Source organism: Erithacus rubecula (genome assembly GCF_903797595.1).
Source record: "Erithacus rubecula genome assembly, chromosome: Z".
Classification (NCBI taxonomy): domain Eukaryota; kingdom Metazoa; phylum Chordata; class Aves; order Passeriformes; family Muscicapidae; genus Erithacus; species Erithacus rubecula.
Genome location: NC_136661.1, coordinates 17,309,322 through 17,334,068, shown reverse-complemented (window position 1 = coordinate 17,334,068; position 24,747 = coordinate 17,309,322). Strand labels below are relative to the sequence as shown.

The 24,747-nt window shown below is 38.4% G+C and overlaps 2 protein-coding genes across 2 annotated transcripts in view; both read left to right on the top strand.

Annotated features, from left to right (window-relative positions):
* The first annotated feature begins 11,769 nt into the window (after positions 1–11,769).
* ITGA1 (integrin subunit alpha 1) overlaps positions 11,770–24,747 on the top strand; it is a 68,977-nt gene continuing 55,999 nt past the window's right edge. Inside the window, 3 exon segments of the mRNA XM_079330398.1 lie at positions 11,770–12,095; positions 12,097–12,166; positions 12,169–12,249. Of these exon segments, the coding sequence (XP_079186524.1) occupies positions 12,072–12,095; positions 12,097–12,166; positions 12,169–12,249 (175 nt within the window). The 5' untranslated portion in view covers positions 11,770–12,071.
* PELO (pelota mRNA surveillance and ribosome rescue factor) lies at positions 17,670–23,278 on the top strand. The gene is made up of 2 exons (XM_079330225.1): positions 17,670–18,971; positions 19,937–23,278. Exons 1-2 carry the CDS (start codon positions 17,961–17,963, stop codon positions 20,366–20,368), a joined length of 1,443 nt encoding a protein of 480 aa, XP_079186351.1. The 5' UTR covers positions 17,670–17,960; the 3' UTR covers positions 20,369–23,278.

Sequence of the window (24,747 nt, the reverse complement as noted above, 5' to 3'; positions counted from 1 at the left end):
AGATAGGATTTTTCTAAGTTAGGGATTTCATTTAAGTATGGACTCAATTTTTACATTTATACATTTACAGTGTAGACTTCTACCTCTCAGCTATCAGCCAGAACGCCTTATAGACAATAGAGAATAAAAGACTATTTCAGGTCATGAGTTATCTAAACTTTTTCAGACCTCTTGTGATAAGATATCTTTAAGACACCTGGAAAGCCTGATTCTCTTCACTGGTTATTAGAAAAGCCTAAACTAACCAGCTTAGGTATAGACATCACCAATTATTTCAATAAATTTTACTACCAGAACTGAGTAGAGCTGGAGGTAAAGACAGCCAGTACTTGAGCTCCTTGTGAATTACAAGAAGCATCTTTCAATGTAAAGTGTATAACTTTGGAGCTGGCCTTCCCTTCTCCAGGAAAAATGGTCAGTTTTCTGAAATTTTAACTGTCTTATCCAAGAAAAACTTGTCATTCAAACAAAACAATAAACCAAAATATAATTAGAATTCTGGTTCACAGCTACTGAAAAGAATCCTCTCTGTTTGTTGCTATGACTATGTAAAGGCTCAGATTCCAATTTTTAGGAACTCATTTTGTGAGGTCATGAGAGGAAAAAAGGCCAAAATGATACACTATCCTATGTATGTCTGCTACCCTATGGCCTCAGCTGCTTTAATGGGACTCATTTACATGTGGAATTCTGACAAACATTAACAGAGCTTAAGTTAATGTTTACAGATATAGTAGGCGCTTTTTGGTTTCTTTTGTTTTTTGAAATATACTGGAGAGTGGATAGAAAACAGTTTGTTAACAGGAAACTATCTTGAGTTCATAATAGACAGACTCATGTTGTTACTATTTAGTTTAACCATTACCTCCTGCTATGGAATGTTACACTCCTTTCTCCTTTTCTTCACAATATTCCTCATTTTTTTAAGACATCGCAAAACTTATCCTCTAAGCAGCTATCCTTTTCCCCCTTGAAATTTCCTAGACCTACTCAAACCTAATCAATTTTCACTTGTAAACCAGAACATTATTTCTGTAAATATATATATATAAAATGTGGTTTCACATCACTTCTCCTAAACTTAGTCAAAATACATCTATGGCTGAACACAGTTTTTAATAGCATGAAACATGCTGAGCTAGGAACTGGTTGCAATATTTTCATATAAGAAGCTGCATTTCATTAATGACATACTCTGCTTTGTTATATTTATAAGCACATATTCCTCTTTAACTGCCTGATACTTGTCTAATGAAATCCATTAAAAAGTTGAAAACTGACCTAAGTTAAGCTTAACTACTGCTTGCTTACATAAAAGTTACTGGCACTGTTCAAAGTAAAATCTTTGATTTACCTAAAAAGGTTAACAGTTGTAATGCCATTCCTTTCCTTTGTTTTTCTAACTCCTCTCTCAACCTTACTGACTTGAAGACCCACCTGAAGATTCTAACCTCTGTTTAAAAAAGCAATAATTAATATCTTAGACAGATCAAAGAATTAAATTAATTAGATAGAAGATAACAGAATTAGAATTATTTCCTCTAAGTGGTGGTAAAATCTCAGAACCAAGAACAACATGATATGCAAAGCATTAAATCAAACTGATTGATTTAAAAGCTTGGGTTATTTAAAATCATATTATTTTAAATTTTGAATTCATTAAAGAAAGTACTAAATGAGCAGTTATGTGAACTTACAAGTTTCTTTTACCCTCCAAAACAGTCAAAACATGCTAAAATAATGTATAACAACCATTCTAATATAATTTACCAAGAAGAACTAAATAAAATTATGAGAAGCCAGTTTTATAAGATTTTCATTGCAATGCTTGTATCATTATATGTCTCATATCAGTATGCTATTTACTCTATTTGTATTTTACCAAATATACAAATTTACCATCAATCTGAATCATAAAACAATCCCTTGCAAACTTGTCAATTAGGCTCTCTATGCAAAGAAACTTTCTTAGCATACATCCATAGATTTATTAGTTTACAAAATATCATATACTGACACCATGTGCATAATTTTAAGTAGTAAATTGGGTTTCACTACCTTGAATGCTCATGCTTTGTAGAAAACCTTACTATGTACCTACACTGCTACATAATTTCCTGCATAAATTCCTTTTGCACTGTACATATCACTAAAGCAGAAAAAAAAATTCGATCTCACGGTTTCTTTCTGTTTTAGCCTGTGACTGTTTTGAAAAGCAGAAATCCTGTGACTTTTCAAAGCTCACTTCTCCCTAGCCTTACAATTTCCCATGTGAAATACTCAATTCTGATTCAGTATTGTAATCAGTACTGGAAATCTTGTTGCCATAGCTGCAGCTGAGATGGCCGTCTTATCTTAAATTAGACATTATGTATTATGACTATAAGACACTTATGAGTGTGGTCTGAACTTCCCTATCTCTTCTTTCCCTTCCTTTATCTTGCTAGTTAGGAAGGTATTCATTCTATATGCCAGCTGGCTACACAACCCAAACACGAAAATAGAACTAGTATGAATACAAGTATAAAATCAACTATAAAATAATTCCAAATGTTTCTACATGAGTTATTGGAATGGCTATTCATGAAGCACATATAATTTACATATGCTCCCTTTCTGGGTTAAGTGCACCATCCACCCTGGTTAAAATCAGCAGAATTTTGCCTCAGACTGATGGAATGTGACACATCAGGGCATGAGTCCATTGGTGTCCCCATGCATATCCAGGCCTGGTGCTAGCTGGATTGTGGTTGCCTTGTGCTCACAGAATTCACTGATAAATTACTAAGATGATACAACAGTACATATGTTACTTACAAACATATGTACAACATTACGAAAGCAAGGAGCTTTCTGGAGTCCCAGCTGTCTTCTCCTGCCTCAATCTGGAGATACCCAAGGCTATCAAAGTTCATAATTTCTATGATAATTTCTATGATAATTTCTATGATAATTTCTATGATAATTTCTATGGTACCTCCTTCCCCATGTCCCAAGAGGTAAACCCATAAAAGTAACGCCTACCATATTTGTTACTTCCGGAATTAGTTTGTGAAGATGTTGGTACATCTACACTTTTTCCATCACAGCCTCTTATAAATATGTGTCAGGATACTCAGTATCACACAGCCACCACAAAGGCTTGGTTCTCCTTCATGAAAATCATGTCGAGTTCCTGTAACTCATTGTTGTATGTGGTTCCTCAAACATCCCCAGTCTTTCTTTTTAGCTTACTTTGATAACACTTCACAGATACTTCATTCATACTTTTTAATTCCTGCATCCTGTATGATTGGGCAGTTCCCAATTATATGGAAGCATATTTCGTCTTGGCCTGGCAGTGTCTGAAGGATTTGATGCACATTTCTTGTCTACCCCTTGCCAGGAGCTCTCTTATGGGGTAAATGTTGACAGTGGAATCTCCTCAGATGGATGTGAGGCATAATTTCCTCCTGTTCCAGTTTGCCACCCAGTTCCCATTCTCTCCAAAGCAAGTGGAATACTTTAGGGAGGACAGCTGTCACACCACTGCAGGACTCATTTTCCGAACTGGCACAGTGTATCTAGCAACCTGCATGCATCCAGCATGCATAAACCAGCACTTGTGCCATCCAAGCAATTATAAACCTGGAAACTGGGATTGAAATCTTTAGCTCATTGCCAGATCATTAATCCAGGTTCCTAGGAAACATATTTGACAAGATGCTCTTAATCTACAAAATACTGTTCCTGGAGGTTTGTGATTACTGTTCCCAAATCAGAATGGGCTACAAATGTCAGATGGACCAGCCGAAGAGATATCAATTTCAGACAATTCCTGACAAAAAAAGTCACCTGAAGAATACTTCAAAATCCCAAGAAAGACCTTCCAAAATATTTTTGGGAAAATATTCTGGTTTTTTCAAGCAGTTTTAAAGCAGTGACAATGGCTTAGCTGAGTACAGAGGAGAGAGATTACCAGAAGAAATACATTTTTGATATCTGAGATACATATTCTTCCTTGGCTAAGTAAAAAAGGCCTCTTAGGAAGGCCATAAGAGAGGACTTTTCAGAAAAGACTCTAAAATCAGATTAAATAGGTCTGAGAACAAATATGGTCAGTGATATGACCATTCATTTTATTTTAATAAGAGCACTCAAAGAGCACTCTTGAAAGCAAACAAATCCAGTTTTTGGAACAGTCAAAACTCAGTATGTTCTGGTGACACAAGATCTTCCATTAGAGCCTGGAAAACTTCGAAGGAGGTTCAAGATGCCAGGCAGCTATGCTAGGGGCATGGTATTTGGTGTATGTTCGTGCACAGGTACTTGATAATGGAGCCAGACTGAGTTAATCAAGAAGCTCCAACCTATGAGTTCTGGACAAAATCAAAAAGGATAGTTTGGTCGCAGAGTTTGAGGGAAATATTGTCTTGAATGGCTCCACAGGTGGTTATTTGGATTGCTGAGCTAACTTTAAAGCCTCTGCAAAATGTGCTGACCTTGGTCAGGTCTTGGCTCTGAGCCCAGCCCTACTGCAGAAATAAGATTTCCATAGACAGTAAACACAAATTAATCTAGGTGCAACACTACTTCATCAATATGCAAACTATTAATAACATTAACTCTGCCTCTAGCTTATATGTTGGTTATTTTACTAACCTCAATGTGGACATTGGATACTTGGATACTGACATACTGTAAAAAAACAACTCAAATAAAGGTAACATAATTTCTTTAGACAGAAAACATAAAAGTTATATAGACTGCAGAAACACATTATATTGTTAATGCTTATTAAACTGACAAATGTCTTGAAGAAAAATTGGTTGTTTTAGATGCTATGAAATAAGACATTTATAATTTTATATATCTACATATATATTTTTTTTTTTTTTTTTTTTTTACTTTTATCTGTATACAAATCCACCCCTAGGTCACTCTGAACCTGCCAACTAATAAAGTTGTATCTGAATAAATGCCACTCGACAATAGAACCCACAGTAAATCACTGCACAACTGTCTTTGGGACTATTGGTTTAAACTGTGTCAATCATGAATTCTGAAAATTTCTCTGTAACAAACAACTCACCTCTTGAATTTTGACTTCATTCTAGTCCCTAAAACCAGAATTTCCTATGAGCTGGAGGAAAAACTTGCATCTTTATTTTCTCAGATTATACTTTTACAACATATAGAAAATCTTTAGATATGCAAATATTTAGGCATATTTTGACCTGTCAAATGGCATAGCAATGACAAATCTATAGTACCACTTCTATTGATTCCTAACTCAGTAGCTGAGCAGGTGAAAAGGAAGAATAATACAGCATAAGCAACTGTTTTGTTTTTCACAGAGAATGGATTTTCAAACTAACAAAAAGCTACTAATCGTAAACTCCTTATATCTTAGCAAAACTTCCTCTTTCATTATGACTACACAATTTAAACAATTTCTATGAATTGCTGAAATTATATTTGTCACAAGGATAATTCTGCAGAAATGGAACACAGCTTCCTGGAGCTTTTAATCAGCAAATATTGCCATCATAGTCAAGAAATCTCTCTTTTTAAATTAAAAAATAAACCCAAAGCTATGATTTTCACATGATTCAGATCCACTGATACTGTAAAGCAATTCCTAATTTAAACTGCCTATTTAAATTCAAAACTGTGATGTAAAAATTCTGCTTTCACCTCTTCTCCAAACTTACTCTATTTGGATGCTGGTCTATCCATGAGGTACTCTAGACATTTAGCACTTTGTCTCTTGCATGGCTAGAACTGTGCTTCCAAAGCAGTTTGGTGTCTGGATCAAACCTCCAGATCAGAAGTTCTTAAGTTTGACTAAAGAGCCTGATGCTGGAGATGCACTCAGAGTACACTCAGCACAAATGGATTCACCATGATTCACACTGCAAGGGAAATGGTCTTTTGAGTCCTTTGACAAGAAGATTAAGGTGTCATTCTGAGTCCTGGTCCCTGGTTCCTTCTTCTAGGACATGCATTAGCTATGTTGCTCAGAGTATTCCCATGTATGTGAATTAACCTAAAATGACCGGGCGTATCCAGTGACAATTCAGTCATTTTAATGAGTCTCCTGGCTATCTGAAGGCTTATGCTGATGGTGTAGGCAGAGTAGTCCTGGTATGGGTTGTCTTGGGAGCTTTGCCTTTTGTCACCCTTTGCCTTTGTTACTCCCTGTCAGGACTTCCTGGCAGCACCTCTTTCATACACAATCATACTCATGCCCATTATATCTAAAAGGGTTGATATGCAAAAGCACAATGTCTTTACATACCTGCATAGTACACATAAGTACACAGGGTTTACACACATGTATTCAGTCATGGTCACATGTTAATATGCTGGTCACTTGAGGAGAGCACATCTCATGGCATCAAGAGCTACACAACTCAGCCTGCATGGGGGAAAAAAGGTTCATTGCAGCAGTTTCCAGAGTTACAATTCAGCACATTGCTTCTGGCCTGAAGAACCCTTAGTTCTCCAGTTCACAGTATTAAACAGAACACTACAGCTACTTAGGCAAAACTCTGCTGGTTTTGACATGACTCTGGGAAACTGGAGATCCTTTTCAAAATGTCTTTCAATGTGAAAAAAACCAGTAATTTATAATTCTGACTTAGAAGCTGAGTGCTTTTTTAATCTTCTAATAAAATTATGTATATTACCTTCTCTGTCAGCTGTCCACTATTTCAATATGATCCACATTCAGAAAGACCCAGACTTACAGACCACAAAAAAAATTACTTTTATAGACAGGTAGATGGAGCAGTGGGATGTGAATTACAGGTCTCTGCAGGTAAAAATTACTGTGGTGCCCCTGAAACAAAGAGTTACAGCAATCTACAGGAGTTCAAATCCCAGCAGGAGCCTGGTCTGCAACTTCACTAAAAAAGCAGCAATGTATTCCTCATTTTAAAAAGATTTTTGCAAACTTCCATTTTGTCTTAAAATCATACAGTTAAAAAAATAAAGAAGTAATCATTGCAAAAAGCTGAAATTTCTATACTAGAGAGGTCTTTTTCCTTCTTGTATGTGTGCTGTTTTGCTGGGGTGAATTGTTTGTTTGGTTATAGTGTGAGTTTTGTGTGTTTATTCGTGCTGGGTTTTCTTATGAGTTTTTGGTGGTGTTTCAGTTGGTTGGTTGATTTTTGTTGTTTTATTTTGCTTTTTTAAATGAAGGCCATAAAACAGGCTGTCATCATGATCATGTTTGTGTTCCTTCAGAAAAAGCAAGATTTTTTCCTTCCTGATTAAGAAGATTAAAGGGAAGCTTGGGCAGTGATCTATATTCAAATATTACTTTTGCATTAACAGCAACAAAATAGACATAGAAGAAGAATGTATGCACCAAGGAGAAAAGAGAGAGACAATGTTTCTATCTATTAGGAAAGAAAAAAAAAACCATAATTAATTTTCACAGAGCTATTTCAATCAAAGCTACCTTTTCTCTGTAACCAAACAGCAATAAGTAATTATATCATGCAGACCAGCTGTGAAGATAATGAACACAGTGCAATGCAATACAATGTAAGATTCTGAAGACTATGTAATTATTTTGAGAAATTAGTGTCATCAATTAGCTTCCCTTCACAGCATGCTCTCAGTAAGTTATTCTTTTATACAGCTTAATAAATGAAGCCTATCTGAACAATAAATAATATTGGTTATACAACATACCATAAGCAACATGTTAAAAACAGAACAAAACAAAATAATTGTTAAGAAACAGTAATAAAAAGAAATATGTGTGCACTGCAGAAAGCCCAAGGCATTAATGAGAATAATTAATCCTCTACACATAAATTCTGGCCTCATTGCAAATCTTCTTTGTATATTGCAATCTGAGTTATTACAAGAACCTTTAGTCAAAAATCCTATAAATACATTGTAATTTCTAGTTCCTATAATACAATTTAGTTTCCGTTTTTTATCCCCACACTTGAAGTTACCAGTTCCATTCCCCTCAGACTCAATGCCATAGCTACCATGACTTCAGGGGTGCAGAAACAGTGCTCCAACACAAAACAAAATGTTGACAGCCTGGAGAAATCAGTGCCTCATTCTCACTGAATAGACTGTGTTCTGTAGGGCATATTTGAAGAACCATATATTCATGTTAAAGTTTGCTCATGTGCTACAGAGCTCAAAGATAACTTAAAACAGGTACATAGGTAAGAACAAAGGCTGTCAACTAATTTGGTTCACAATTACACTATCATATTTGATACACAATCCAAAAAAGAAAAAGAAGACATATAAAAGATTCTACAGAACATATTTAATGCAGAACACAAAGGGCATCTTCCATAACATTTACTACCAACAGTAATAAAACTAACACAATCTGCAAACCAAAATTTTATAAAGATCCTATTGTATAGCAAAAAGGATTTTTGGCACATTCGTACCACTGGTTAATACAGATGGAGCAGAAACATGGGCATTCTCCAAGAATATCAAGTATCAGTTAAAAGCTGAACTGTAAAACATGAAAAGATTTATGCATAGAGTACTTCTGGAGCCATGCCAAATCCTTCAAGGTCTTAGTTCTGGTGCTTGAAGAAGAAGCTCTTGAGTATTTCAGACATAATAAAAATCAGACTACAGACCCACAAGTTATGCCAAATGAATTCTAGTATAGTCTTAAAATCAGATAGGAAAAAATGGAAACTATGAAAATGAACAACAAAGTCATCAAGGTGAAAGACATGTTGGAAACTGTGAATAAGCAAGTGTAAGGAAAAAAAAAAAAAGTAAACTACTACTAATCTACAGTGCAATGTAAACTATCCAAGATTGTAGTAAGTGCTGTCAATGATAAATATTTACTTGGAAGCTATATGAACACATTTCTATGCAGTGCATAATGCAGTGTAATAACAACAGTGAACACTGCAGAAACATGAAACATCTCTCTCATAATATTGATGCTGTCATACTATTCCTTTAATGGAAGAAAGTTAGACATGCTTTTGGCTATTTGAAGTCAGTCTTGCACTATGCATTCCTCTCTCATGTAACAGATTAGTGATATTTCTCACCTAACAAGCAAAATAAAATTGCTCATACCCTCTTTCAGAGGGGAATAAAAAAATTCCATGAAAAGTGAGTTTTATGTAAATTATAGTCACACTTTGTAGAAGACTGCCTGCTTTTGAAATTATTTGAAAAACTTTGGTTCCTCTTTCTTCAGTCCTGACCTCTGTGACATTTGTGTTTCCACTGTTTGGGGGGTTTCTGCAGGAATTACACACCCCCCTAGATGGGAGAAGAATTGTGCCTCCCTGATATTTTTAATTTTTGTTGCCTTTTCAAAGCCTAGTTTTTAAAAGTTTTCAAACTAATCTTTAATCACAAATAATTCCATCAGATTCCATGGAACTATTGGTGTACTTATTCCATATCACATATTCTAAAACAAGTTGCTGAAACTGCGTTAGGAGGCATAGTTCAAAATTACAAATTATGTTTAATTTATAGCACTAGGAAAAAATCCTCCTTCAGCATTCTGTGACATCTTAAAAAGACATAAATTATGCAAGCCAACTATATTCTTTGAACTAATTTGACCTTTTTCTTTTAGCCATAACTATGGGTAATGATTTTGTATACTATTACAATTCACTGAAACTAATAACACTTGTCTTTCTCACATTAAAATAGTCTAGTATCTTAACCACTTCTGGGCCTGAATGAGCTTCATCTAGAGATTCCTACTTAACACAGATTTGCTTCTTGCTACTAATGTATGAAACTTTAAACTCCAAGAAGATAATTTAATAGCATGTTATTAACATCACTTGAACTACTGTACATAAAGCAACATTAATCGTGAAAAGGAGGGTTTGCAGGCTTTTTGTAGCTTGACATTCCAAAATAGACAGTTGTCTGTAAGTCTGCAGTGCATTTTACTTTCTTGAATATGTTCAAATAAATAAGAAATGCTAGCTCAGTCCAGCAATTCATTTTTTCTAAAGTTTTCCTTTTGATATTGCCTGATGCAAGACATAGGATGTCACCACAAAAACAAACTAATTAATCATAATACTAAGAATCATTTGGAAAAAATAACTCTTCATCAAAAATGTTTCTTTTTATTCTCAAGAAGTATTATTCTCCAACATCACGTACAGCCCCCACATATATACCAAATGCTTCACAAATTTCATATAGACTTGAATTTTGTTTAGTCCAAGAGAAAATCTCTATTTCCCCAGCTTCTTCCTCTGGTGTAATACATTTAATCACAAAAAACCCCCCAAAAATTAAAAAAAAACAAAAACCCAAAACCAAAGAACAAAACGAAACAAAAAAAAATCCTTCACTATGATTTGGAAGCAAACTCAACTCCTTCATGAGCCTTTAGTTGAAGTACAGTGACAGAGGGAATAGAAAGATTTGGTTCTTTGGTCTGGTTGTTTGGTCTTTATTTTTTTTTTTAAGAAAAAAATATAGCAGTTCCATCTGTACTAGGCAGGTGGAATATATTACTAAAAAGGGTATTAAAAAATCCCAGTTTTATAATCCAGAAGGTGCTGGTTTTTGTGGATTACCACCCAACTCCCAGACCTGCAACTCTGTAATAAAACTAACTCTGTAATAAAATAACTACAACATCAAGTCTGCATGCTGTTGGCTCTAGTACACTGGGTTATGAACCCTGTTTTGGAATAACAGTAGTAGTAGTAACACAACTGACTGGCAAAAATGAAATTACAGTTTTTCCATAATCTCAGTCTTCTTTTAGTTTGGATGCCATTTCCATTTCCTTTAACTTTATGCATAAAACCTTTGACTGGAAAAAATGTGTCTCATCTTTTAAACTGGCACCAACCAAGCTAAAATTCTCATTCAGCAGAAGTTACTCATGTGCTTGATTTCATCAGCTTTGAGCAGTACAACTGAGGATCTTTGCTCTTAAAACCAGCTTTTAAATTGTGACGTTTTCTAAGATTTCCACAGATCTACAAGGAGCACCCTAAGCGTTTTCATGAAATTATGACAGAAGCTGGAGGGTGTAATAACCTATTATAGTGCTGATTAAAAGCTGCAGTTTATTAGCCTCAAAAGAACTTGCCAAAATTCCACTAACTTCCACTTACCAAATCCTTTGCTCCAAGTCAACGAAATTACAGAGGATTTTTCTAGAAGCACCAAAATTTCCAAATCCTTATATTTTGGCTTTCCTTTTTCCTGCCTGAGGAACTATGGATTCCCTTGTTTTATAAACAAAAAACAGATTTTTCACCAGATCCAGTGTGGGAACTCATACACTGCTGAAGGTGTGCCACTCCACTTCAGCATCAGTCTGGTAAGCTCAAAAAGTCCTGCAAAACTGCTCCTTTCCTGAGTTTGCAACAAACCCTGAAAATCCCTGCTCACGAGCCTGAATCTGGCTGATTATTACCTTTGCTATTTATTCGGTTATTTACTTGTGCAGTCGTTTTGGGGGCAGGGAGACCGCGAAGGCATGCCATGCAAACGTTCGACAGACGAGGGCAAAGGCAGCTGTCTGGTATTTCCTCTACGCAGCAAAGCATAGGAGGACACAAAGACTCGAGAAAATCGCCCACTGTCTGAAGAGTTACTGTGTCTCCCGAGCCGCTGAGAATGGGGAGGGGGTGGCTGGCTTCCTCTTGCGGGCAAATGACCGGCCGTAAGAGTGCGTTTTTAAGGGGTGATGTCAGAGAAATTAAACTTGAGCAGTCAAACACACCCCCCTACCTCACCGACGTGTTTCTGCTGTTGATAAGGCGAGAGAGGTGCCTGCGTAGCACACCCGGCTCACTCCTGCCCTACTGGGACGGGGGCTGGCCGGCGGGAGACACTTATTAATTATGAACGGGGAGATGTCCCTTTAAGGTCTGCTGTGCTCTCCGAGAGTGTCTAGTGGGGGAGATTTGGCTTTATTTGTACATCCTAACGCTGGGCTACTTCAACGGGGAGGTTTCCAAAACTCAGAGACCTTTAGCGGGGTGAGTGGGGGGGAAACTGTGTGCGGTGGGAGGAAGCTAAATTCTTCTTAATGCGAAGAAGCAACGTAAAGAGTGGATAACAAACAGGAAATGCCTAACTCGGCTGCGAGGCGGACGGGCGGTGCAGAGCGCTGAGCTCCACGGGCAGCGCAGCTCCGCCGAGCGCGCCGGCGGCCGGACCGCACCGCCGCCCCTGCCCTCCGCCCGGGCTCCCGGGCCCCGGCTCGCTGCACACCAGCCATGGCTGCCTCCTACTGGATGCTGACAGGTGAGGAAAGCGCTGTTTCTGCCTCGCTTTGAAGATTCGGGTCCCTAAAGCAGCCCTGCTCCCGGCGGGAAGCGGGTGAAGCCGGCAGGGTCTGGCATCCACGGGACTGCGCCCTCCTGCCCCGATGCTTGCCTCGGGAGTGCCCCTAAAGCTGCTCCCCAGCCGCAGGCTCTGAGGGACCTTGCTTCTCTCTGGGAACTTTAATCCCTAAACCAATTTTAAAATCTGGGGGCAAGTGGTAGTTGCCAGATGAGGATGAATGACTGAGAAGGAATACTACAATTGAATCTGTCTTGAAAGAAACAAGTTTATTTGTTCTTGTTGGTTTGGTTTTTGGTTGCTTTGAGCGGTTGTTTTTTTAATTAGGGTAAATTTTTTGCTTTCCTCTGTTTGGCTTTCAGACTTCAGACTGGTAAAAGGGAAGTGAGGAAGCACTCACTCACTTCAGAAAAATTAGTTCATCCAGAGATGGAATATGTAATATTTCCTTTTAGGGGTTCATTGATTGTTAGTGACTTACTCATTTTCCTAGAAAAAAGAATGCAGTAATCTTTCAAGTAACAATCTCCCTAGCTAGTCAGTCTGTAGTAACATTTTGGATCTGAAATCAGGAGAATCCAAGAAGTGGGAAAGAAGCTAAGCCAATGCTGGGATTCATGTGCTTGGAAACTTGGACATTGAACTCCCCAGCAGCTCTTGCGCAGGCATGTAGCACAGTGAACCTGAAGCAGTTCCCCTCTGAAACAGGGGAAGAAATCAATTTCATAAGAATTGTCCAAATGCAGGCAGCAGCAAGTGGGGAAAAGGCAAAACTAGAGTTTTCCCCTCTTCCCTCTGTGCTTATTGGGCAAGACAGAACAGATACAGGAAAATGTGAAAATCTGAATATAGCATTTTGGCACGCCATACTTAGTTGTTGTTCTTAACTGTCTTCATTATAATTACAGTGACATACTCCAAAGTGTTTTTGTTTGGGTTCCTTCAAAGAAGGACACTGTAAAACAGTAACAATTTATTGTGCCACGACTTCGCTCCAGAGCTGCTACTGGTAATGCTGATAGATAATTCACCAGTAATGAAAAAAAGCTTTACTGTCAGGTAGGAAAACATGTCAAGAGCAAGGCTCATCCAGATTTGCCAAGTGATTACTTTTTTGGTGGTGGTGGTGTCATGGGGGTTTCTTTCTTAAAAGACCAGTGGGAAGGAGAATAGACATAAGAGGAGACATTACAGATACCAGATAAAGGATTCAAATAGTCTCTGATAAATAAGAGTAGTCCTACATAAATAAGTCAAAATATCATAAAAATATGGACAAGGGGTTTTCTTCACAATGAGAAATATAGTGACATTAAAATTAATTTTAAAATAAATTACATGCTGCTCTTCCTGTAAAGAAATAAAAATCAAATAATCCGGCAGGCCCTAGCAGACAAAAAGAACCAAGAATAAAGGAGATACATAGAGATGTTATGTATGCACATTTGTGTATCTGTATATATTTTTGTTCTTTTTTATTTCTGCTTGGTTTGATGAGACCTCTGAGAATACTGACCACAGAAGGTCTGGCATGCAAACAGACAGAAGTGCACATAGAATAGAGAAGCCTGATAAGGGCTGAGAAAAATTATCTATGACAAAAGACTGAATTAGGCTTGTTTATCTAGTAGGAAAAGCACTAAGGGCAAAATGTTGAACATTTCAAATATATCTTTTTATCCAAGTATTATTTCTGAGGATATTATTCCAGATGTCAGTGTTTCTTTGTTTTGTGACAGCATTCAGTCATGACTTTCCACATGGCATATGTTGGGTTCCATATCAAGATATTGATGAATTCTTGGTTCACCAAATCAAATAAAGGACAAAAGAAAATCAATGTTAACTGACTATGCAAAAATCTTGGGAAATATTCAGAATTTTCTTACACTTCAGGTAAAGAATTTCTAGGCTACCCAAAAAAATCCCACCTCTGTATAATCTCTTTCACCAGGACTTTTGTTGAAGTTGGATGAACAGCTATAAATGATGGCTGTGTTTACTTCAGGTGGCCTCTATATAAATGGTTTGACTAGGTATTTGCTGAAGTTTTCTCCAGCCCTGCATTTCAACAGATGAGGAGTGAAGAATTCAGTCTAAAGGGTTCCATTACCTTTAAAAACTTATTCATTTAACAGTGTTACGCAAAGCTTATTCCCTCCTGGACTTCTCTCCTTATTGGTGATGGCCTTCTTGTACTCATCTTTATAATAGAAGAGATGAACAGATAAAGACATAACTGTCTTTGTTCAGAGTATGTAGAGGCAGGACAGTCACAGAACAAAGGCAAAGCATGAAAAGATATGTTTTCCCAAGTTTCCCTCTTCATCTCTTTTATCCTCCTTTGCTCTAGCAACTATCATGTCCAACATTTCTTAGCAGACTCCCCCCTAACTTAGATATGCTTTTCTATTAGTTTTTCTTATCCAGAATGTAAGCATGTTTGCATGAATTCTAGCTGAAGTGGCTATAATATGGAGGAGATGGGATTTCCCATGAAAATGACCTTTCCTTGTCTAAAATCTGTACATAACCCATCTTCATTAAGAAGTTGGCCAGTGATGTAATATATAGGAAAGCATGTCTTAGACATTTTCAGAATATTAACCTTAGCTAACCAGCATGGCTCCAAAATCCCAAAGAATATATGTGATCACCATTTTCATTTTATCTTGCACTGTACTTAAAAAGGTCCAAAAATGGATGCCAAATTGTTGAAATTATTAATACCCATAAAATCGTACTTGAAAAGTGATTTATTGCAAGAACTCTTAGGTTGTACACATAGTCTCAATCTTTTACCAAGACAGGAACAGGCAATTTTGAGCTTTTATGTTAAAACTGTATGAAAACACTTGTTTTAGCACTACCATGGTCAAATTCATCTCTCTCCCTGTCACTAGCAAAATTGGAATGAACTTGGAAACTTCTATGGTTCTTAATTTTTTGAGGTGTTTTTCTTCTACTGCTCATACTTTGACAGAGTCAAACAAATAATGGCACCGTATATTTACTTTTTACCAGAGTAGGCAAGCATCATGTATAGTAAATATTTTCCTTTATAAGTTGACAATGATTCTGCTGATAGTGGATACATCCTTGAAGTTTACATTTGCCACTAAATATTTGTGGATCAGTGTTCGTAACTGTGAAAATCTTACAACCTGCTGTTTGAGAAAAGGCCCATAACAAAATGTCTCTTTCTACAGCAGTCAATTTAAGATTTTGAGTGGTAACTTCTTTTCAAAGTTGGTCTTTCTTCCTTAGTTGTGGTTTTGTTTTGTTTGTTTGTTGTGATTTTTTTGCTTTTGGGGCATGTGGGGTGGGCTGTGAGTATGTGTGGTGTGTGCATGCACTTGTGTTATTATGTGGGGTTTTTTTAATGCAGCAAATCACCTATTTTCCTGAATTGAATGTTTATTTTCTACTAGATGGTATACTGAATGCCAGCTTGCAGCCTTTATCTAAAATATGTTGCACCTCCAGGGATATAAGGATTGTAAAAATTTGACTGGAATGAATAAGCACAGAAAAGTTTGTAAATGCACAGGAGTAAAAGAATAAAAAGCAAAATACATTTTAATGTGGAAGTTAGATATGCACCACAACTATTTTTCTTGAAAGAATTGCATGAGGTCAACCCTTGCAATTTTATAATTGCAAAGAACGTAAAGAAGAAATATTTGTCATAAATTCACCATTCAGCATGTATATAGATAAATGAAAGCAACTCCAAAGTAAAGTTGAGAGCACCCTCTTTCTTGAAAAGCTGAATGCATAAGTTCTCTGCCTCTGTTGTTGCATTAAAACATTAATGCAAAATTATTAGTACAAACAAGTTCAAGTTAAATAAACACCTACACATGTGCTTATGTTATATTCCCTTGGGTGGTCCTGTGAAACTATTCAGGCTAACAGAGTTAAGCATGTGTACTCACAGGAAGAGAGTCTGAGGTCTGATAAATAAATCCTATTATGTAATATCTGATAAAGTTGTTTTTACACCAGTATCAAGCTTAAGGAAAAAGGAATGCACATTACTGGGCCAGATCTGAGTTCACTACTGTCCTGTCACAACTGACTGGAGCTAGATACTTAAGGGAAATTTATAGGTACACCATAATGGGAGATATGGGATTATTTTTGCTCACAGTACCCTTATACCTCATTAAGTTATTGACTCCAAAGCCTTTCCAAGTCAGCAAATTCCACAATCCACTGTTGGTTATTCTTTTTATTAAAAAAAAAAAAAAAAAAAAAAAAGCTAATAGAAAACAGAAACTTCCTTGTAGCCACCCTCTCATCTGTAAGATGATGCCCCCATGCTTTTCTGTTACCAAGTTGTGTAGTCATTCCAAACTTAATGTATCTGTTGTAATTGCCCTGACACACTTAGCATGGCATATTAGTGTGCCTACTTTCTCAATGTATTTTTATTTAATAATTTCTCAAACAAGCTTTTTTTCTTTTATTTTCACTCTTTTCCTTGTCCTAAATTTGCAACATTCATTCCTAAATGGAGTTTTTAGTGTCCTACACTGTTTCAAAAATAAGCTACAGAACTTAGAAGAATCATAGAATTATAGACTTTTAAGGGGTTGGAAAGGACATTAAAGTTCATCTAGTCCCAGCCCACCCTGCCCATGGCAGGGACAATTCCCACTAGACCAGCTTTCTGAAGGCCTTGTCCAGACAGTACCAGGGCTGGGGCAACCACAGCCTCCCTGGGCAGCCAGGGGTTACACACCATTCGAATGTCTAACCACTCTCAAAGAAAAATTTCATCATATTATTAAACTTAAATTTCCCCTCTTTCAGTTTGTACCCTTTACTTATTGTCCTGTCACTTCAGTTCCTGATGAAGGAACTCTCCTCTTTCCTGTCCGATACTGGAAGGTTGCTGTGAGGTCTCTCATAACCTTCTTCAACATTCCTCCCTTCTTGTATAGTGATACAGTTTTTCATTATTTCTGGCTTGTTAAATTTGTCTAGGCTGCAAATTCAGCTGTGTATTGATGGTTCAGGTCCATTTTCTTTGCAATATCATTGAGTATCACGTGCTTTAGCAAGGCATCTTATTTCCGTACGTGAACATCCAGCTTCGCTTGAAACGTGCTTATCTGCCTCAAGCATCTCAGAACTGGAAGGAAGCCAGTCAAGGTTCAGTACTGGCTGAAAGTGTAACTTGCAAATTTAACCAAAACCTTTTAAGCCGGAATACAGTTTAAGAGCGTCTAAGTAAGAGTTCAGGTTCTGCTGTTGCCTGTTTTTCATTCCCGGGGGCGGCGGCTGCGGGGCTGGGTGGCACCGCGCTCCCCTGGGCCCTGGCACTCGCGATCCTCGGCACTGTGCCTCTTTCGCCATCTGTGCCTGTAACTTTCCACAGCTACTTGGCTTTGGCCATTTGGTTTTGGTCAGGCTTTTTCCCCTCGTGTTTTGAAACGTGTGCTAGAAGACTTCAGGAGGTTGGACCGCCGCTGTGAAGCGCTGGAGGGAAGGAATGAAGGCGGGGGCGACCCCCTCTCCCCCTCCCGGTGAGGCAGCAGCCGCCCTCCAGTGCGCGCAGCCCCCGGCAGCAGCGCGGCTGCGCCCAGCCCCCCGCCCTCACACCGCCCCGGCATTTCCCTTCCGCGGGACGGAGCCTCAGGTGCCCCGCGCGCCGCGCCCCGCGCATGCGCCCTGCCCGCGGTGACCGCGCAGGGCGGGGCACGGCGCGCCCCTGCAGGGAGCGGGGTCTGTGCGCGTGCGCCGTGGGGCGGCCGTGGATACTGCGCGTGCGCGTTGGGGCCGGCGGCGGGCGCTCCGGGAAGGCCGCGCGTGTCCGTCCGTCCGTGTGTCTGTCCTGGAGTGTGCGGTCCCGCCGGCTCCAGCCCTCAGCCTTCCCTCCAGGGCAGACCTGCTGCCCGCTGCCGCCGCGGCACGGAGGAGGGCGGGGAGCGGCGCGAGGAACCGCCAGGATGAAGCTGGTGAGGAAGGATCTGGAGAAGGATAATGCGGGGCAGGTGACGCTGATCCCCGAGGAACCTGAGGACATGTGGCACACTTACAACCTGCTGCAGGTGGGTGACAGCCTGCGCGCCTCCACCATCCGCAAGGTTCAGACCGAGTCGTCCACGGGCAGCGTGGGCAGCAATCGCATCCGCACCACCCTCACCCTGTGCGTGGAGACCATCGACTTCGACTCGCAGGCCTGCCAGCTGCGAGTCAAAGGTACGAACATCCAAGAGAACGAGTATGTGAAGATGGGCGCCTACCACACCATCGAGCTGGAGCCCAACCGGCAGTTCACCCTGGCGAAGAAGCAGTGGGACAGCGTGGTGCTGGAGCGCATCGAGCAGGCCTGCGACCCGGCCTGGAGCGCCGATGTGGCGGCTGTGGTCATGCAGGAGGGGCTGGCCCACGTCTGCCTGGTCACCCCGAGCATGACGCTCACTCGAGCCAAAGTGGAGGTGAACATCCCCCGCAAGAGGAAAGGGAACTGTAGTCAGCACGACCGGGCGCTGGAGAGGTTCTACGAGCAGGTGGTGCAAGCCATCCAGAGGCATATCAACTTTGAGGTGGTGAAGTGTGTGCTGGTGGCTAGCCCAGGCTTCGTGCGGGAGCAGTTTTGTGACTACATGTTCCAGCAGGCAGTCAAGACTGACAACAAACTTCTGCTGGAGAACAGGTCCAAGTTCCTACAGGTAAGGATATAAGCAGTCTCCAGAGTGGGTAGAAAGAGGTTTGAGAGTTGTGTGTGATAGTAAAAGGTAGTTACATGGGAAATAAGTCATTAAAGAAAATAGATTTCTGACTGAGCATCATGAGGAAATTACTCTCATACATCCCAGACTATAACTCCCAAACTATAACTGCATGTTTAATAACAGCTTTCTAAAGATGTTTTTTTCAAGTAACTGGATGTGGTATAAGTTAATTAATTTTGTATTACAAAATTAACTACAATTTTGTTGTTAGTTTTGTAGTACATAATTAAAGGCTGTGCTTTTTTCTTTATTTCTTAGTCATATCATTTGTTGAGTGGCGGGGGGATTAGCCTTGTACTGATAAGCATATTTAGAGCCTAAAATAGGTTTTCATGAGGATATAATTTTTAGGTTGGAGTAGGCCTGGGGTGATCTGGGGACAGGGGTAGTGAAGTGAGTCTCAGTGCTAATGGTTCCGGCACCAAGAACCTTCCTTTTCCATGTGTAGCAAAGTGATAACAGAGAGAAGTTTTAAGGTACTTTGCAGCTTTGCAGCCATAATAATTGCACAGAGTTGATGCTTTTACACTATGTGCCTGCAGTATTGAGGGACCTTTTTTTTCTTGAATGCTCTGAAAAAGAGACTTAGATTTATATCTTAGTTTCTTTGTAGTTTAAGGTAGCTTTGTCTCGGGGCCTGTTGAGCTTGCATATTTACCCCTGCCTTTGAATAAGACAGATAGTTTTCTTGTGCTGCTTGTAAGGCAATTGAGGGGATTTGGTGCAGGCATTGGCTTGCAGGAGAGATTAAGAGTCATTTGTATTTCAAGAAGGAGATAAGTTCACCGAATAATTACGAAGATTAATACTATATATCATGGAGGATGTTTGTGATTGATTAATCAAGAAAATAGTCATTTTTCTTCAAAAACACCAAAGTTTTGACTTTGTTTTCATTCTAGGTCCACGCTTCATCAGGACATAAGTACGCACTGAAGGAAGCGCTCTGTGACCCAGCTGTAACTAGCCGCCTTTCTGACACTAAGGCAGCTGGGGAGGTGAAGGCCTTAGATGACTTCTATAAAATGCTACAGCACGAGCCTGACCGGGCTTTTTATGGCCTGAAACATGTGGAGAAGGCCAATGAAGCCATGGCCATTGATACCCTGCTGATCAGTGATGAGCTTTTCCGGCACCAGGATGTGGCCACGCGCGCCCGATACGTTAAGTTGGTAGATAGTGTACGGGAGAACATGGGCACAGTGCGCATTTTCTCCAGCCTCCACGTGTCTGGGGAGCAGCTGGGCCAGCTGACAGGGGTGGCAGCTATCCTGCGCTTTCCTGTAGCTGAGCTCTCTGACCAGGAGGATGATTCTAGCTCTGAAGAGGATTGATACATGACTTCATTCCATGTTTGTTTTCCATGTCATGTTGAAATGACATTAAAGTTACTCCCAACCTGAATACTGTGTTCGGATGTACCATGATGTGTAACTAAGAAGTTTGGATAGTAAACATATATATACATTTATATCATTTTACTCAGCACACTACTTGATACCTGGTCTATGGTAATAATTACTGGTATGCTGTGCTGTGCTGACTGTTTTTGCGGTTCTGGATCACCAGCAGTACAAGAAACTAATTTGTGTCCCCAGTGCTGCTTAGTCTGCATGTTAAGGCAGACTGCTAGCTTAGTGAAATGTCTAAGAAAAAAATAATAAACTAACAGGGAGAAATCCACATTAGACTATTTCTGTTCAAGTACTTGAAAAGACTATTGCAGAACAAGTGTAAACTTCTTGGAAGACCTATCAAAACTGCTTGGTTGCCATAAGAACTTCCAGTTCTTTGTAAGGTGTGTCAAAGAATGGGGTCAATATCATCTCTTAGGGCTTTGAATGGTGATGTGAGTCCAACCATTTAAATATTTCTGTGAAACACTTGAAGCAGTCTTTCAGCAACCAGATCCTTTAAGTTAATGTTTCTTTACTAACATGATAGTAGATGCAGGACAAATGATGAATCTCAGAACAACCATTTAGTAATCTTTGAATGCTGTTACCTTGGGAGATTGTTCTGAAGACTAAAAAACTGTCATTAACTGTATTCTGCTAAATTGGCATTATTTAGCACCCAGTTTTGAGAAAATACAGGAAAAAACTTAAAAAATCAGGACTCTAGTTTCCACAATGAATCTTTTGATAGCAAATAGTTAAGGTAAATTCATAATTTGATATTCTATTTGCTTATCTCTTTAAAAACAAACATAAATTGTGATACAGGAAAAAAATGACAAAATTATAAATCAAACTTCAGCTTAAGATAGTGGCAACTGTAAAAGTGAAAATTACTTTTTCACTTATTTGATCACCTCAAAGTACTGAGACCCAAAAAGAGTTTTGTTTCTTCACTGGGCAGTATATCTTAGATTGAGAAAGCAATAACTGCTTTCAGATTCAGGCATAACCTGTGGTTGAATTGTTTGAGACCGAGGTTTGATGGTGTGGCTTGTGCGTGTAAATAGGCAATACTTCTTTAAACATGATGGAAAGTGAGAATAGGTACCACATAGGAGTTCTGTAATATGGAAAGTGTTGTAAGAATGGAACATAAAAAAATTAATCCATTGAAACTCCTAGCTTGGCTACAATAGTTTTAGGAAAATGATTTTTAAGGGTAATGCTCTATGTTCATGGGTGCCAGTCCTCTGAATTTAATACTGTCTATTGTCTATCAGTCTAAACTTCTTGATACAGAAGTACTTTTGAATTAAAGCCATCTCCTCTTTTCTACATCATCCACACAATCTAAGAAATTCTTGAACAGAACTTATGTTAGAGCTATAACACTTAAATTATTGTTTTGTTGAAGACAGCAAGCCCATTGAGACACTTGTTTACAGTCAGCTTGCACTTCTAAATTATGTTACTTGAGCTTTACATTTTTGCCTTAAAAATGGTGTGGGGTGCCCCGAGTCATAGAAAGCTCAGGTAGGCTTTGTTTAGCAGTTAAGTCTGCTTAAATTAATTTATTTTTTTTGTAATTTGCCTATATTTATTATACACTTCTTTAGCTAGAAAGCACCTTGATTCCTGTTATGTCTAGTTTAATGCAGACATAGAAAGCAGAAGTAATTGACCAGGAAATATTAATTATATACAGCAAATTAGGGCCTGTAAAAAACTCTTATCTAAATAAGTCTTTAATTTCTCCAAGCTTTATAACATCGGATGGTATAGTAGTATACTCTCTTTAAGTAATGCCAGTTTCTTGCAGCTGTACACAAATGACATATTCTAATTTATAGTACATCAGAAATTCTTAGTTTTTCTCAACAAACTCTGAGAGACAAATCAAACTGGTTCTTTGGTTCTGGGATAGATTGCTGTTTTATCAGACCAGATTGGTTACGGTTATTCCGTTGTAAACCAGAAGTTATGAAGAGTTTTTGCTGTGTACTACATGATTGCAATGATGTTTTTGTGTTTTTTGCCTGTAGTCATCATCAAGTAAAAGAAGTGGCCATTTTGTTGCTTTTTTTTTTTTTTTTGTTTCATCTGCTAAGAAAATGTGACACTAGTCATTCTTTTGATTCCTTGAGTTATTTACACTTAGAATTAAAATTCTGCAATGACTTTATATTTTGTGTATTTTTTTTTTTAGTTATTGCTCTTGTGTTGTTATGTCTTTGAAAGAAATACACATGCAGTTGCCCAAAGTATGGAAGGATAGGATTTTTTTTTTGTGGGGGGAGGGGGAGGTGGGGAAGCATTTTTGTTGTAAAATAAATATACAATCACTATGTATACAAGTGTATCCTGTTTCAGGAAACAGCTTAAGGGCTTGGTATTGAAAGTGGACTGTGTTCAGTAGTTGCAGATGCTTGACCTGGCTGAGTTCCAGGGTTGCTGGTATCTTCCACATTTCAAGGAATTTTGATTAGTTGAAATGTCCGTATTGACAAAGATGCTTGCTCAATGCAGACCTTAGTTTGTGTGTATAGATAACACTTGCACAGAAGAAGCATGCTATCAGCAGATCAAAGGAGTGAGTGCTAGAGCCATGGGAAAATATTTTTTGTGTCTGTTGTTTGGAACTTTACATATATGAACTAAAAAATGTGTTTTGAAGTGTCTCCATTTGGTTTAGGATTATGTTCTGACATAATTCTGTGAATTAATAGTGTGGTTTAACTTCCAGTTTTTCAGTGTTCAAAATGGATGAAGACACATTGCAGGACTTGCTAAACTTTGTTACATTTGGTAGGAAGAAAGCTTTAAAAAGCATGAAATTAGATTGATCGTGAACCCTGCTGTGCTATACAGTGATTCAAATATGTTTATTCATTTGCCTCTCTTGCAAATTTGTATTCTGGAACAGGCCCCAGTTTGTCAGTTTTGTCACCTTTGGCATTTAAGTCCACTTATGTACATCTTTTGTGGTTGTTAATTAGCTAAAGCTTGGGGCAAAATGCAAGGCCACCACAAGCTAGAGACCAAGATAATCCTACTAATTACAAGGTAAAATAAAAGATAAATCCTTCAGTAAAATTATAAAGCATTTAACAATATTTGACTAGGAAATTTCTCATCTCCCTCCCATCTTTACTCCGTGTAAATAAAATGTTAGTAATAAATGATTTTTTGACTGCCAATGTAACAAAAGCCCATAACTTTTCAGTTTAGTTTGTGTTGGGAGTAGACATGATGCTTTTAAAGCTGTGTAAATGTCAAAATTTTCATCTGCTGCTGTTCTCTCACAGGTTAAATAGCCCTGAATTTTAAAATGAATTTACCCTTTGAAAATTTCTTGAAACTTCTGAGCTGCTGACCTTGGTTTGCCTTGTTGAGTGAAGGTATATTATAACTCACTTCTCATTGGAATGATATATCACTTGAGCCTCTCAAATTTCTTTCTGGAAGCTGCATTATATATTTAGAATAATGTATTCATATGCATGTGTCTTTCCAATCACCCAGTCTATTCACTTTTCTCTGAGATTTTCATAGCTCTGTTTTTAAAGAAAACCTTGATTCATAAAGGAAGAGACACTGAGTTTTGCAGGATAAACCACCATATTGTCAGAATGTGTTACTTGAAGCCATATTTCTACAGTGTGTTGTCTAATGATTCTACAAAAGATCTAAGAAAACAATTTTTAAAATATGAAGCAGCAATTAGAAGGTCTGCAATTAGAAATCCTTGCTTATAACCTAAAATCAGAATCCCTACAGGAGACATAATAACAAAACAATTAAGGAATGACTTCAGATAAGTATTTATTTATGTACTTCTTAGATAGGTAGAACTTCAGACTTGATTTTTTTTCCTTTCACCAGTTGCTTTAATCTGAAGATTTCTCAGTTCTGATTTGATTTAGCGGACAATAGTGAGAGAGTGGTGACAGGGCATTGCAGTAGATAATTTTCCAGTATCTGTCTTTCTCCTATAATGGCCACAACTTGCTTTTAGGGACTGTTTCATTCAGATTTTGTGTTGGAAAGAATATTTTGGTGTTTCATTATTCTGCAAATTTAGGGTTAAAAAAATGTCTTAACCATTTGGGTCTTGTGGTAATTACGATTCTTAATTCAGGCTCCAACAGGGGTTGAGCCTGGGCTTTTTCAGCAGTGGAAAGAGTAAACACAGGCTGTGAAGCTTCTTGTGTGACATTTGCCCAAAGACTTGCTGAATAAGTGTAATGTTTAGTCCTGCCACATATTTTATGCTTGACTCAAATAGGGCATTGACTTGGATTTGAGGGTAACTG

Coding starts and splice junctions, on each gene's coding strand:
- PELO (XM_079330225.1), top strand. CDS start 17,961: ATGCGCCCTGCCCGCGGTGACCGCGCAGGGCGGGGCACGGCGCGCCCC. Junction 18,972..19,936: donor ACAGGTCCAAGTTCCTACAG/GTAAGGATATAA, acceptor TTTTCATTCTAG/GTCCACGCTTCATCAGGACA.